The sequence below is a fragment of the Panthera tigris genome, chromosome D1, assembly GCF_018350195.1.
Source record: "Panthera tigris isolate Pti1 chromosome D1, P.tigris_Pti1_mat1.1, whole genome shotgun sequence".
NCBI classification, from domain to species: domain Eukaryota; kingdom Metazoa; phylum Chordata; class Mammalia; order Carnivora; family Felidae; genus Panthera; species Panthera tigris.
Window position 1 is genome coordinate 59,228,798 of NC_056669.1, and position 15,731 is coordinate 59,244,528.

The following is a 15,731-nucleotide window of genomic DNA, read 5'->3' on the forward strand; positions in this document are numbered from 1 at the left end:
GGCTCTAGGGGTATAAAGGTGAATGATTTAAGGCACCACTCTTGCCCTGGGGAGCGTCCAACGTTCCTGTACTAACCTATTTTGTACTTGCTGCTCCATTGCCCTGTGGTTGCATTCTAGTTGTTTCACGTGTTTGTTGGAATCTCACCACCTGGTCCAGATCCGTTCCCTGCCCACTGCCCCCACAAGCCCATCAAGGGCATCAGAAACAGTCTGACTTCCTGCAAAGATTTCCAGAGAACCAGCCATGGCTAGTTTGTTTTTCTTTTGTTCTCTCCTTCAGGAGTAGCATGAGGATTCTTTCTCTTCTGGAAACTGACAGGACCAAAAAAGGCAGTGCCAAAGTGGTGACAGAAGAGATCTTAGGAGAAAGTATTTTTGCCTTGTACTTGGGATAGCTGCTGGGCCCACAATGGCTCCTGTAAAGATTAGCCACATCGTATCATTTTCCTCTCAGGTATGTTAATTAGCAGTTGTGATTTTTTTCTTGGCAACTGAAAGAAGTGACAAAAGTAGGAGACTTGGCTGCACTTTCAGGAAACTCCCAGTTTAATAGAAGAGACATCGTCCCTTCTTTGGGAATCCAAAGTCAAAGGAGGACACACAGCTCTTGCCCTCAGGTTGTTCCCAGAGCAACGCAGGGTGCATAAAAGAAGTGTTCCTGGGAATTGAAGGTAGAGAAGAAACAACTTCAGGATTCAACCCTTAGTTTGAAGGGAACTGGCAAACCCATAGGCCCAAAGTCTGTACCAGGGTTCCTAGAAGGGCAGTTTAGTTACTCTGTCATTGAGAGCACACCGGGACATTCAAGGTCATCCGTGACCTGTGAGGACATCACCTCCACCATCAAAAGTGATCTCAACCTCCTCCCTAAAAGTTCACTTTTGAGAAATTCCAATTATCCAGATTAGATCTAGATGCTGAGGCCTAAGCCCAGGATTTATACCATGTGGTGATTCTTAAGAACTTCCCACCCTTTCCTTTGCTGTCATTTCTATCCATACCTTTTCTCCCCACTCTTCTTCACCTTCTGTTGCCCTAGTCTTTCTCAAAGGATGCCACTGGCATTTTGGGTGGGATAAATCTGCATTTATAGCAGTATCATTTACCTGATGAGGTATTTAGCATCCATGGCCTTCAGACCCTAATGACAGTAATGCTCCCTGGTCATGATGACAGTCAAAAACATCCCCACTCATTTCAGAAAGACTCTTAGAGAGCCTTTTGGAACTAATATATCAACTCCTAAGTGAAAGAAAATAAAAATTGCCCATATCCTTCTTACCTACATAGTCAGCCTAAATGGTTTTCTTCAAAGATTGAGCCTTATAAAATGCTAGAGAATGTTACTTATCATCTAACACTGAGGTTTTCAAACTGTTCTATGGGCACCCACTTCTAATTGAAATGAGGTGGTGCATGTATGTCTCTAGACCCCCCAACCTGTGTTTTAACCAGAGCTCTGGGTTTTTTTGCTGAAAATACACACACACACACACACACACACACACACACACATTTTAGTGTAAGATTTCAGCTAAAAGGAAGGATTTTATTGCTAAAACAAAAAACAAGATTGAAAACCATGAGTATAGACTCCCTCCCCTTTACTTATGGATGAAAGAATTTAGATCCAGAGAGAGAAAGTAGTTTGCTCAGGGCCTTGCCACCAAAAAATATCTAACTGTGGGTTAGAACCAAGAATTTCTCTCTCGGTGGGTGCCTGGGTGGCTTAGTCGGTTGTGCATCTGACTTTGGCTCATGTCATGATCTCACAGTTGATGAGTTCGAGCCCCACACTGGGCTTGCTGCTGTCAGCACAGAGCCCACTCCAGATCCTCTGTCTCCTCCTCTGCCCCTCCCCTGCTTGTGCTCTTTCTCTATCTCTCTCTCTCTCTCAAAAATATTTTTAAAAAAATTTTCTCTCTCGGTATTGCTATTGTTGCCTTGGAACAAATCACTTTATTCCTACCCATTAGTTGTAAACTCAGAATAAAAATCCTTGCCTTTCTTTTCTCATAGGGCTACTTTGAAGATAAATAAATGTCTGTGAAAGTACCTTGTAAATGAAGTGAAATAGCATAGTGTGGCAGTTAAAAGCCTGGATTCAGAAAGCTAGATATTCTGATTTTGGTTGGTTATTTGGCTTTGTGGCCTTGGGTAAGTTTCTGAACCTAAGCTTCAATGTATTGATCTGTTAAGTAAGAAGCAATAATAGCAACTAAACTAAATAGTAAAGTGTTAGGAGGATTAAATGAGGTGGTTTGGTAAATGAAGGAGAGGTAAATGGTCTGTAAATCCCTGGCACATGATAGCTGTATTTTTATGGACTCTCCCATCTAGTGGTTCTTCTATCATGGTAAAATGCCTGGAAAGGTTTGGGAATGTAGGAATCCCTCATTCATGGGCATCCTTTTTACCTTTCAGTTCAGTGAAGTTCCTGATTACTCCTTCTCTCTCTGACTTAGGATCCCAAGTATCCTGTGGAGAACTTGCTGAATCCAGACTGTCAGAAGGGACCTTGGCTCAGCTGCCCTCAGGACAAGAGTGGGCAGCTGAAAGTGGAACTCCAGCTGGAGAGGGCAGTGCCCATTGGCTACATTGATGTAGGTGAGTGAGTTCTCTGAGGTCTAGGAATCTGTGCGGGAGATGCAGGAGTCACATTCCCCTCCAAGTGCTCCATAATGTCTCAATTTGGTCTAGCTGAGCACTTTTCATGGAATAAGCCCTTCCTGGTGTGAAGGTGAGATGTGGCCCAGATGCCCTTCTCAGGTGTATGGTGTTGGCAAACTCTGAGGTTTCTGTTCACATAGAATGCAATGGGAGGGGCACCTGGCTGGTTTTAGTGGGTAGAGCATGTGACTCTTGATCTTGGGGTTGTAGGTTCGAGCCCCACATTGGGTGGAGAGATTACTTAAAAATAAAATTTGAAAAAAAAAGTAGTGGGAATGGTATTCCCTGAATTATTTAACATACGTGCCCTGCTTTGATCTGAGTAGTCTGGGTGAAGCCTTAGGATGCTGACATAATTACAAATGCCAACAAATAGAACCTGTAAGCACCTGTAAATATCATTGTCAAGAGGATGCTGGGGGATGGGCTCTGCAGACTAATCTGGGAAGTCTCCACAGGAATTTGCGGGTTGAGAAGGTTGGCCTTAGCATTCTCTGGAGTAGAGAACTAACAAAGACCATTGGCCTCAGCTCTGTAGGGCTCCCTAGCAGGGGTCTAATAGAGACAGAGATTAGCACTGCCTGCCAGAGCCAGAGGACAGGGAAGCAGCAAGTCTATTGAGTCAGGGAAGGTTTCTAGCTGGGAGGACCACTGTGAACCTTCATACTGTCATTTTGTGGACTGAGGTCTCATCCACTTCAGTTGCCGGTTCACTGTGTTCCTTGACCTTTCTGGGCTTCCAACCAGCTCTAGAATGGAAGAATGTCCTTTTCCCACCCGATACCTTGTGTGCGGTCAGGGGAGCATCTGTCTTCCCATCACCCTTAAATCCTTCTCTCAACCTTTTGTCCTCAGGTAACTGCGGCTGTGCTTTCCTGCAAATTGATGTGGGCCGTTCTTCCTGGTCCCTGGACAGACCTTTTGTCACCTTGCTCCCTGCAACCATGCTTATGTCCCTGGCTGATTCAAAGCAGGGGAAAAACCGCTCAGGGGTCCGCATGTTTAAAGATGGTAAGGAAGGCAAAAACAGAAATGGGAAATGGACAGTGAGAGAGACTATAAGAAAGAGATGCAGTCATACTAAGCTAGACAACCCACTAGAGAGGGCCATGGAGCTGTTAGGTGAATGGTGGGAGGGGCCTGTGAAGGGGCTTGGTCGTATCTGTGGGGGTATGGGGTAGGTAGTGAGTGAATAACTACTGGTATGTTTGTATGAGTTCTCTGTGATGACAGTATATGGGAACCGAGAACATTTATGCACTATGATTTATATTTACACATGATTCGGTGGAGCCTGATGTAGAGCCCGTATTTGTGAGTAGTGTTTTTATCTGTATAAATGTACATTGGTGTGAGTATGGTAGTCGCCCTTTATCCATGGTTTCACTTTCCATGGTTTCAGTTACCTACAGTCCACCACAGCCCAAAAGCAGATGATGTTCCTTCTAACATATTATTAGAAGGTCAATAGTAGTAGCCTCCCTGTGTCACAATGCCTACGTCATTCACCTCACTTCATCTCATCACATAGGCATTTTATCATCTCACGTCACCCCAAGAAGAAAGGTGAGCAGAGTACAGTAAGATATTTTGAGAGACAGTGAGAGAGAGAGAGACCACATTCACGTAACTTTTATTATAGCCTGTTGTTATAATTGCTCTGTTTTATTATTGTTATTAATCTCTTCCTGTGCCTAACTCATAAATTAAGCTTTATCATAGGTGTGCACGTATAGGAAAAAACATAGTATATACGAGGTTCGGTGCTATCTGTGGTTTCGGGCATCCACTGGGGGCTTTGAACATATCCCCCACAGATGAGGAGGGACAACTGTGTAAGTGTTAGTGTAGAATAAATGTTTATATAAGTGATGGAAGGCTACAGGATGGATATGGTTAGATAGTATATAGTGCTTCCTGAGTTCCAATCCATGCAAATTTCTGTGTTCACTAGGCACTGCAGAACAGACATAAGATCTGATTCCTGGACTTTGGGGACTTACAGTCTAATAAGGATTTGTCTGTGTTGGAGCTGAGGTGTTTGTAATGTTGTGAAGGAACCATGATATGGGAGGGGCATACTAGGTGCAGGGGGTGAGGTGCTACCACAGAGTGCTGGGAAGTAAAGGTGAGAAGGGTTTGCAGTATTGCCATGTCACACAGTGACTATGGAGGCCATGGAGTGTTGTGAGGGAGGTGGAGGTCTCATGGTCCAGGAAGAGCAGATGTAGCTCATCTGATCCACTGGGCTAGTGGTCACCTCAGACCCCAACACTACAGGTACCTCCTGTTTAAAATGAGACATTGGGGGCACTTGGGTGGCTCAGTCGGTTAAGTGTCTGACTCAATCTCGGCTCAGGTCATGATCTTACAGTTTGTGAGTTCAGGTTCTGCATTGGATTCTGCACTGACAGTGTGGAGCCTGCTTGGGATTCTGTCTCCCTCTCTCTCCCTCTCTCTCAGTCCCTCCCTCACTTGTGTGCTCTCTCTCTCTCTCTCTCTCTCTGTCAAAATAAATAAATAAACTGGGGCACCTGGGTGGCTCAGTCAGTTAAGCGTCCAACTTTGACTCAGGTCATGATCTCATAGCTTGTGGGTTCGAGCCTCACATCAGGCTCTGTGCTGACAGCTCAGAGCCTAGAGCCTGCTTCAGATTCTGTGTCTTTCTCTCTGCCCCTCCCCGGGTCATGCTCTGTCTCTCTCTCTCCTTCAAAAATAAATAAACATTAAAAAATAAAATAAATAAAGTTTAAAAAAAAACTTTCATAAGTAAATTGACACATTGGCAAGGTCCCTAGAGAGGTATAGAATGAGGATGTGCTGGGAACAGTGTGGAACCGTGACAGAGGAGCGATGGGGGGAAGGCAAGGCACCAGGTCTGAGTGCACCTTAACTGGCCTGCTTAGCACTGCCAAACCCTGAGCACCAAAGCCTAAGGGGACAGTTACTGATGGCCTCCATTCCTTTTGTTGGAGTTTAATCTGTATAGTCCCTGTCTTTCCTCTCCTCAGTATTGACCTTCTCTTTCTTTGTCCCTCCCATTCACACAGTTCCTCTGCCTCTCATTTTCTTTCTTTTTCCCTTCAGAAGATTTCCTGGCTGCGGCCTCAGGTGAGCCCTGGGATCGACTTCGCCTGACCTGCTCCCAACCCTTCACACGTCAGCAGTCTTTTGGTCTGGCCTTCCTCCGGGTGTGTTCCTCCCTGGACTCCTCAGATGACCCTGTGGGGGATCTCTCTGCTCCCGGGAGCACTAGGCTAAGCCAGGTATGTACAATGGTGGAACAAGGACTTCATATTTTCCCACTTTTCTCAGTTTCAGGTTAGAAGACTGGGGCTTGATTGAGGGATAAACACTGAAAGCCACCTTCCCCCCTACCACACACACACATTCAAGTAAAAACAGAAATGGGCTTGCTACCTTTCCTTACAGCTAAGAGTGAATGCCTCTCCATCCCTTTTGCCCTTGGGAGATTCAAGGCAGTGAACCTTCAGTGCAGTGTACACAAAGCTGTAGGGCCATTGGTTCTTTAGCAAGAATGAAATTTCTTTTTGGATTCAGACTTAATCCACTTTACGTTTAGGTTCCTGTGGGCTACAGCTTTCATCAGACTTTTCCTTCTAGCACCTGAAAGCCCCAGGGCTCACTTACTATCTCTCTGTCATTGTTGTTGCCTGACCCACCTGCCAGGAAAGCCAGTTATAATGTTAGATATGTGTTCTGCAATTTCATTTGTTTTCCTGCTTTCTCTCCTTGTACAACACACACATGCTGCTAAGAGAAGATGGATAGGTATCTGGTCAGTTTACCTCCCCTCTTCTCAGCCAGTTTTCTAGTTATTTTTTATTCCTCAGCCTATTCTGAATCCTCCTGCTTTCTTGTCACTGTGTCTTCATTTATCTTTCCAATACCCTCTACCATAATTCACTCAAAAACAAATACAAAGATGGAATCACACAAAGCAAGAGTTGTAGAATTCTAGAGGTCAAAAATACTTAGAGATCATCAAGCCCCAGCCACCTTATTTTATGTGTCAGCTAGGGACACTTGCATATTCAGATTCACACGGTGAACCAGAGCAGAAGACGGACTAGAAATCAGGTCATCTGTCATTATACCACAGTGCTTCCTATGCACGTAATACACCTCTAGAAGCTCCAAACATCCGGGGCACCTAGTGGCTCAGTCGTTTAGGTGTCTAACTCTTGGTTTCGGCTCAGGTTGTGATCTCATGGTTTGTGGGATTGAGCCCCACGTTGGGCTCTGTGCTGACGGCTCAGAGCCTGCTTGGGATTCTCTGTCTCCCTCTCTCTCTCTCTCTCTCTCTCTCTCTTTCTCTCAAAATAAATAAATAACTTTAAAAAAAATGAAGTTCCAAACATCTGACATAACCAAAAGAAGTTCAGTTCCAGGAGTGAACATTACAAGTGTCACTCTTGTTGAGGTTACTGAGAAAAACAGACCGAGCATCAGAAGACAAAATGGAGGAGGAAGAGGAGATGCTTCTGTAGTACAGCCTCGGGAGAGACCTAGAGAACGGAGACCAAGTAAAGCCTGGTCTGAGATTTACTCCTCCTTCATAGGAAGGGCTAAAAAATGCAGCAGGACCAGTGGAAGCCGCTCCATGTGCTCTGCCAGGTTCCAGTATTGTGGTGCCAGGGGGCTGACACGAATGGAGCTACAGCCCTGTGGGCCTGGCCTCAATAAAATGGAAGCTTTGTGAGATTAGGGACCTGTTTGTCTTGTTCCATACTGAGTCCTGGCAGCTGGAACAGTGCCTAGAACAAAGTAGGCTTTTAGAATAACTTACCTTTCAGGGGCAAGTTGTAGATAGGATCACCACCATAAAGTTTACCATCCAAACTGAGACATTTGGAGAGGAAAAAGAGTGCTATTAATTACATAGAGACAACAGTATTGTCCCAGGCAAAACAGGACATACGGTCTCCCTAATTATAGGCTAAGTAAGGGCTTCTTTTGGCCATCTAAATTACTCTGCACCTTTAAGACCAATGAGGGAGTCAGCAACTCCAGAGCCATAATGTTAGAAGGACCTTGACCATCAACAGCAGAGTGAAACGTATTACACATACCTCAGTGAAACCACAGGGAAAGAAATTCTAAAATGTGTCTACAAGAGAGGGTCGATGCATGGAAACAGATTGATGGCACTCAATTTTATAATTTAAAATGTCTAAAATTTAAGGTGTATTGTTCTAATGGTATATTATAGTGAAAGCAAAACGTACGGGCTTTTAACCCCGTGACATAGGGTCTTTTATGGCACTGGTTTTCCAGTTAGGAAACTGAAGCACAAAGAACTTTAGTGAGATGTTCCAGGTCACACTGCTAAATAAGTCTTAGAGTGGATTTGAATCCAGGCCACCTGACTCCATGTAACCTGTGCTTGGAAGCTCAGTTCCTAATGATTAATCTCACTTAGAGTTAAATAAACCATAAATTCTCCACACCCATCTAGTTACCCTTTCTAGTGGTATTTGCTCTAAAGTATGAGACAAGGTAAAGAAAAAATAGAAGCCCAGGAAAATTAAAATATTTCTAAATTAATGCTGCATCCAAGATGAGATTGTAATGGCAATTAAAAAATATTAAACGGTAGGGGCACCTGGGTGGCTCAGTCGGTTGAGCATCCGACTTCAGGTCATAATCTTGCAGCTCTTGAGTCCAAGCCCCATATCGGGCGCTGTGCTGACAGCTCAGAACCTGCAGCCTGCTTCAGATTCTGTCTTCCTCTCTCTTTGCCTCTCCCCTACTCATGCTCTGTCTCTCTCTCTCTCTCTCTCAAAATAAATAAACATTAAATAAAAAAATTTTTTAAAGTATTAAACGGTAAATGTGATTACATACATAAATACATAAACAAGCTGTGAATGTGAGTAAAAATACTACTTCTCATGTTTGCAGAATGAGGCCAAAATCATGCTTTACAAGAAAGATGTTTACCTTTAAAAGAATCTGATAGGGGCACCTGGGTTGCTCAGTTGGTTAAACAATTGACTTCTACTCAGGTCATGATCTCATGGTTTGTGAGTTCAAGCCCCGCATCAGGCTCTGTGATGACAGCTCAGATCCTGGAGCCTGCTTCAGATTCTGTGTCTCCCCCTCTCTCTGCCCATCCCCTGTTCATGCTCTGTCTCTATCAAAAATAAATAAATATTTTAAAAATAAAAGAATCTCCAATAGAAGAATCAACTATAAATTAAAGACAAAGTTTTTTCATTTTTTTAAATTCAAGGGAAAAAGGAAATTTGGAAAAATAAAAAAGGAAATAGGTGCAGGTGAATTGACAGATAAATTGAATAGACAAAATAGAAACCGTAGCACATACCACATAAATAAAATCTAGGTAGAAATGATCTCTTGCATGATTATCGCACGTAGAAATTTTTGGAGTTAGAAGTAGAGAGGTTTATAAAATGCCTGTGATAGTTACATGGAGAGGCTAATGGTAGAAAAGAGACTTGAGGTATCCATATATACATACACACATACACATTTCTTTCTATAAATGGCTAGAAATGGTGGCTTAAATTGGTAGGTTTTTAGTTGTAGGTGAACAAAATTTTCACAAAATAAATCATACTGGAAATTAAATAATACTATTAATATTTAGAAGATAAAAATGATAAAAATGTCCCCAAAGAGTTCAAAATAGAACTATTCTTAACTACGGAGAAATATATGGGTATGCTTTGTTTCTTTCATGTAGGTGTATAAAGAGATAAGTGATTGGAGTTTTGTACCTACATGAGTGAATTTTATATATGTACAGATTTAAACTACAGCGTATACGCTTTCAAAAGTTCGCACATGATTATTATTCCCATGACCCCGTTTTTCCCAACAGCATATATTTGATTCTGGGGACTTTCAGGATCATGACAAAACCCTTAGCATTGAGGAACTAACTTTACAACATTACTGAATCTCGTATCTTAGAGCTAGAAGAGAGTGTGCACACAAGCAAAGGTACTGTGTAAAGTTATAGAAAGTATGCTTAGTCATTAAGCTGAAGTCCTCAGGTTTGGGAATAGCCCTGGTACAGGTGGTAGCGTCCCCTGGTGGTGAATGTCTGTAGTTCATATTGCTCCATTTTCTTCTCAGGGTTCTGATGCTCAGGAGTCTGGTCCAGGCCCCTGGCTGGCTAATCCTTCCATTCGGAGGACGTTCTTCCCAGATCCCCAAACGTATGTAGTTACCAGAACGGAGGTCCTTGTCCACTTCTCAGTTCTTTCTCCCAAAAAGAGAAAGGCTACCAAGTCACTCACAGGCACACAAGCCTGCCTGGTTTCCCCCCACTTCAATCACAACCTCGGGACCTAACCCTATCTGTATATCAAACTGGCTTTCTTGGTTAGAGGTCACTGACTTAGGTAAGAGGAATGGAGTCTCTTTTCTGAGTGAAACCGAGTGCTCTCTGTTTCCCTGCAGGAGCACCAAGGAAATTTCAGAGCTTAGGAATATCCTAAAGCAGCTGCAGCCAGGGGCTTTGGGACGTTCAGCCTGCATGGTACTTTCAGCTGCCCGCAGGGTGCCCCCCGTGAGTATGGCAAGCACAAAAAACATCCAGGCAGAACCAGGTCCCAGTCATCCAGCCAGCACAGGTGAGTCCCCATGACCTACCTTTGGCTCCTTGCTCTCCCTGGCACCATCCTTCCTCCCTGAATCCACTGCTGCTATAGAAGGGTGGCTTACAAATGGGACTTCCTGTGGGAGAAAAGACCATTGTCAGTGTCTTGTTACCAGAGGAGAAATCAAATACTATATAGTAATTGAAATCAGGAATCCTTATTTCTTCGGGCCCCAATTCCCCCATATTCACAATGAAGGAGTTAAACCAAATAGTATTTCGGCCTTTTGCAGTATTAATGTTTTGTAATCACTTCAGAAAGACAGTTAAGTCAGGGTGATGGTGTATGGAGCTTGTTGGGGAAATAAAGTAGGGGAATAGCATGGTTTTATCACAGAGGAAGAAAAGATTCAGCATTTTGGAGCTCCTACTTAGCTCTAGACATTGCTAACACACTTTTACTAACTTAACTATTTAATGTTCATAACAAATTGTGAAGTAAATACTGTTATACTCATTTTACAAAAGAATCTGAGGTATTTCTGAATCACACAGCTAATAAGTGGCAAAACCAGGATTTGAACCCCAGAGTTCTTGTTCTTTTTACTGTTCTAGATAGCAAAAGAGAAAACAAGTAGAGTTCTCACTGAAAACCTTTGGTTTCACTCATTGCTTCACTGGGAAAATTTTTAAAAAGGAAACAGGTGATTTGTCATTTCAAAGAACTGACCAAAATTACTGAAATAGTAAGCATATTATCTCATGGCAGAAATAGGGTACATTGTTTGTCTACTGTTGCACGATGAATTACCCCAAAACTTGGTAGCTTATGATAGTATTTATCATTTCAGTTACTCATGGTTAAGAATCCGGGCATGACTTAACAGCATCTTCCAGCTCCAGATCTGACACAAAGCTATAGTCCTTTCAGGGCTCCACTGGAAATGATCTGCTCCCGAACTCAGTCACATGGTTGTTAGTAGGATTTAGTTCCTCGTGGGTGGTGGGACCAAGGCTTCCCTCAATTCCTTTGCCATGAGAGCCTCTCCCAGGAGCATCTCACAATGTGGAAGCTTGCTTCATCAGAGTGAACAAGCTAGAGGGCAAGAGAGAGCATGCTAGTAAGAAAGAAGTCAGTCCAGGGCACCTGGCTGGCTCAGAAGAGCATGTGACTCTTGATCTTGGGGTCGAGAGTTCAAGCCCTATGTTGGGTATAGAGATTACTAAAAATAAATAAATAAACTAACTAAAAAAAGAAAAAAGAAACAAGTCGGTCTTTTATAACCTGATCCCAGGAGTGGCATTCCATCACTTTTGCCATATTTTATTCATTACAAACAAATTACTAGGTTCTGCCTAAATTCAAGGGGAGTCATGACTACCAGGAGGCAGGAATCAATAGGAGTCCTTTCAGAAGCTGTCTACCACATAAGGAAGGATGTAGTTTATTATTTTAAGAGACAGAAAATGGGAAGGAGCTAACCTGTTGGGGGCACCCAGTCAGCTGGACACTGGAGCTATGAAAGTACCTACAAACTTTCTATATAACTCCTATATATAACTCCTAACTCCTATATCAAGTATTTCATAAGTTCTGAATAGCTAGACAAATGGTTGTTGCTGGATTTTGTTGCCACTCATTTGACAGATATCTGAACATCTCTGTGTTCAAGGCTCCATGCTAGGTGTCAGGGATTCCACAGCACAGAAAATAGCAGTTCTCCTACCCTAATGGAGAGGCATCTCCATGTAATATAAGTAAGTCTACAACTGCAAACTGTGATGAGTACTTCAAAGGCAAAGCATAATAGGATGATCAGATTTAGATTAGAGAATTCAGGGAAAGTGCCTCACAGGAATTAGTATTTCATGTGAGACTTGAAGAGTGAGAAAGAATTAACCAGGAAAAATGGATAGAAAGACTATTCTTAAAAGAAAGAACATCATGGGGCGCCTGGGTGGCTCACTGCATTAAGCATCCAATTCTTGGTCAGCTCAGGTCATGATCTCACGGTTCATGGGTTCCAGCCCTGAGTCTGACTTCTTGCTGACAGTGCGAGGCCTCCTTGGGATTCTCTCTCTCTCCCTCTCTCTCTATCCCTCCTGTTTGCATGTGTGCTCTTTCTCAAAAATAAATAAACGTTAAAAAAGGAAAAAGAGGGGCACGTGGGTGGCTCATTCAGTTGAGCATCTGTGAGTTTGAGCCCCGTGTCTGGCTCTGTGCTAACAGCTCAGAGCCTGGAGCCTGCTGCAGATTCTGTGTCTCTCTCTCTCTCTCTCTCTCTGCCCCTCCCCCTCTGTCTCTCTCTTTCTCTCTCTCTCTCTCTCTCTTTCTCTCTCTCTCAAAAATAAACATTTAAAAGCAACAAAAAAAGAAGGAACATCATATGTGAAGGGCTTTTTGTTAATGAGCTAGATTTAATGAGTATTTCTAACACAGAGCTCAGACCAGAAGAGCAAAACTCAGAGAATAATGTGGGCAGGACGAAGAGACGGAAAGTGCAAGCTCACAGGTGAGTAGATCAACCTGAAAGAGCCAAATCACCTCCCCAAACCTTATTGTCCACCTACACCTGTCCTTCCCCCACTTGTGTCTTAGTTAGATCACCGAGTACCATTAAGTCTTGATCTCATGGTCTAGACCCAGAGGGTAGTAGAGAAAAGATGTCCTTGTCCACATGTTGTCAACTAAGCAAGGAGGTAGCTCTGTAGTAAATCAGAATCTGAAGATGGGTACTCTGTATCTCATGGACTTCATTAAAATTGAAATCTTTTTCTGCTTTAAAGAACACTACCAAGAAAATAAAAAGACAAGTGACAGAATATGTGAGAAGATATTTGCATATCATATATCCAATAAGGGACTTGTTTCTAGAATAATAGAGAAAGCTTACAGCTCAACAATAAAAAATAACCTAATTTTTTAATGGACAAAAGATCTGAATAAACTTTCCTCCAAAGAAGATAAACAAATGGCCAATAAGCACATGAAAAAATGCTTAATATCTTTAGCCATTAGAAAAGAGCAAATCAAAACCACAGTGATCACACCCACTAGGATAGCTGTAATCAAAATGACAATAGCAGGGGTGCCTGGCTGGCTCAGTCTGTGGAGCATGCAACTCTTGGTCTCAAGGCTTTTAGTTCAAGCCCTACACTGGGTGTAGAATTTACTTTAAAAATACATTACAAAAAAGAAGAAGAAGAAGAAGACAATAACATGTTGGCAAAGATGTGGAGAAACTGGAACTTTCATACATTGCTGGTGAAAATGTAAAATGGTGCAGCCACCTTCATAAACAGTTCTTCAAAAACCTGAATATAGAGTTACCATAGGACCTGACAATTCCGCTCCTAGGAATAGACCCCAAAGAACTGGTAGCAGGTGTCCACACAAAAACGTATAGTCACATGTTCACAGCGGCATTATTCATAATAGCCAAAAAGTGGAAACAACCCAAATGTCCATCAACTGATGAATAGATAAGCCAAATGTGGTGTATTTATATAATAGAATATTGTTCAACCATTAAAAAAGAATGAAGTACCAACACACAATATGGATAAACCTTAAAACATGCTAAGTGAAAGTAGTCAGAAAAGACCACACATTATATGATTGCATTTACATGAAATGTCCAGAATAGACAAATCCATACAGATAGAAAGTAGATGAGTGGTTGCCAGGGTCCTGGTGAGGGTGGGTGTGGGAGTGACTACTAATGGGTTTAGGGGTTCTTTTGGGGGTGATAAAAATGTTCTGGAATCAGATAGTCATGGTGGTGACACAACCCTGTGAATATCCTAAAAATGTTGAATAGTATAATAGGATGAATTTTATGGGCTGTGCATTATATCTGAATAAGAAAAAATAATTTTAAAAACCTGAGAGAAATAATAGAACTTCTGTTCTCAGATGGTCAAGGTTAAGTGACCTCCCTCAAGTTGGGTACATCAAGTGGGAAAACCAGGACTCCAACCAGGGCTTTGGGCTCCACATCAATGAATCCACACTCTTCTGTCCTTTAGTCTTTGTGGCCTATTATTAATAGCTGGTCTTTATTCTCTGTCACAGGCCTTTATCCAGCTCAAACTCTCGGCCAAACCGGAGGGGGATAGCAAAGGCAGGGCAGAGAGAACACCAGCGACCCCAGGCCCAAAGCAGTGGGGTCCAGGATAGTGCGCTGTGCCCCATCTGCTCAGGTGAGCTGCTGAGGCATAGGGGTTATTGTGGGACTGCTAGGTATCCCTTGAGGCAGGACTAGGAGACCTGGGAATGCTGCCAGGGAACATTCGAGCTGGGACTCCTGCTCTTGTCCACACACAGACAAGTCTATATTGAGGACATGCTCACATTGTGTTGGCCCAGCTGAGGCAGGGACACAGGCCCTGTCCCCAGAAGAAACATGAAACAAAACAATATAAAATACTAGCAGAGAGGGCCTAGCATTTCCTTCACAGCTTTTTTCTCCATGTCCCAGTTCTCTAAGTCCCTGTTCAAATGGTACTTATTTGCCAAGTCTTGTCTCATTTTAGATAATCTGTCCCAACCTGCAACCCTGCAGCATTCTCTGATTCCCAGCGCTTAGCACTTTTCCCTTCTGCTTTGTGTCACAATTGCTTGTGGCCTTAGCTTATCTTTACCCTTGACCTCTACAGTCCAGAAGGACAGGCCTGGGTTTACCCCTCAGCTCCTGGCACAGTGTAAGGCATACAGTAAACCCTTGATAAATGTTTGGTGGATTCACGAGCAGATAATGTCAGGAGTAGACTATCCAGCCAGAGTAAACTTCCTGCAAAAACAGCCCGCACTGGGAGCAGGCCCAGCTTTGCTAACCTCCTTCTCTCCCCCTTAGGCTCCTTCAGCATCAAGGTTCTTCCCCGGCACGCTGCGACTTGTGGAGAGACCTCCCCACCTCACTCAGCCTCTCCCTCCTCATCACCATCTTCATCGCAGTCTGTACTGTGGGTGTCCTCCCCGGACAGCTCACCACCCACTTCCTGGGTCCAGTGCCCTTTATGCCAGTTGGACTTCTCAGCAGGAGAAGTAGAAGAACATGCCAGCATGTGTGGGGAGTTCCCTCAGGCATGAGCCATGAGGTCCTGTGGTTTTGGCCCCCCTGCCCTCAGTGACTAAAACTGGGGAGTGGATCTCTTGACTGCGAAGAAGAGCTAATAAGGCCAGGCCGCCCTCTCTCCTTCTCTCCACTCATTCCCCCAGGACTCTGCCTCAGGGTACCTCTGGGCCCAGCCTGCTCTCCACTCCCAGTTGTCAAGGCTTCTGTCACCATAGCACCCTGTTCTCCCAAAGACAGTTCCATCCTTTTCCCCTTTGGAACTTCTGGGATAGAATTGATGATCTCTCTGGGGCTTTGGGGCATAATCCAGAACATCTTCCTCTCAGTGAGTGATCAGCATCCTCATGCCCATTTTCCTGAAAGGAAAACTGGACCCAGTGAAAACAGAT

The 15,731-nt window shown here is 43.5% G+C and overlaps 1 protein-coding gene and 1 long non-coding RNA gene across 3 annotated transcripts in view; one reads left to right on the forward strand and one right to left on the reverse strand.

Moving 5' to 3' along the window:
* Positions 1 to 378: 378 nt before the first annotated feature.
* Positions 379 to 15,731, forward strand: part of LOC102949490 (short transient receptor potential channel 2) — a 36,139-nt gene continuing 20,786 nt past the window's right edge. Inside the window, 10 exon segments of the mRNA XM_042957569.1 lie at positions 379 to 457; positions 2,469 to 2,610; positions 3,529 to 3,684; positions 5,761 to 5,939; positions 9,799 to 9,881; positions 10,126 to 10,298; positions 12,705 to 12,777; positions 14,340 to 14,467; positions 15,121 to 15,229; positions 15,307 to 15,311. Coding sequence (XP_042813503.1) covers positions 413 to 457; positions 2,469 to 2,610; positions 3,529 to 3,684; positions 5,761 to 5,939; positions 9,799 to 9,881; positions 10,126 to 10,298; positions 12,705 to 12,777; positions 14,340 to 14,467; positions 15,121 to 15,229; positions 15,307 to 15,311 — 1,093 coding nt within the window. The 5' untranslated portion in view covers positions 379 to 412.
* LOC122230980 lies at positions 406 to 15,541 on the reverse strand. 2 transcript variants are annotated; one of them, XR_006208045.1, is made up of 4 exons: positions 15,504 to 15,541; positions 11,150 to 11,360; positions 10,318 to 10,401; positions 406 to 661 (listed from the first exon to the last, which is right to left on the reverse strand). It is a non-coding gene; the product is annotated as an uncharacterized LOC122230980 (long non-coding RNA). The 2 variants fall into 2 exon arrangements; XR_006208044.1 differs by lacking the exon at positions 406 to 661 and adding an exon at positions 9,837 to 9,924.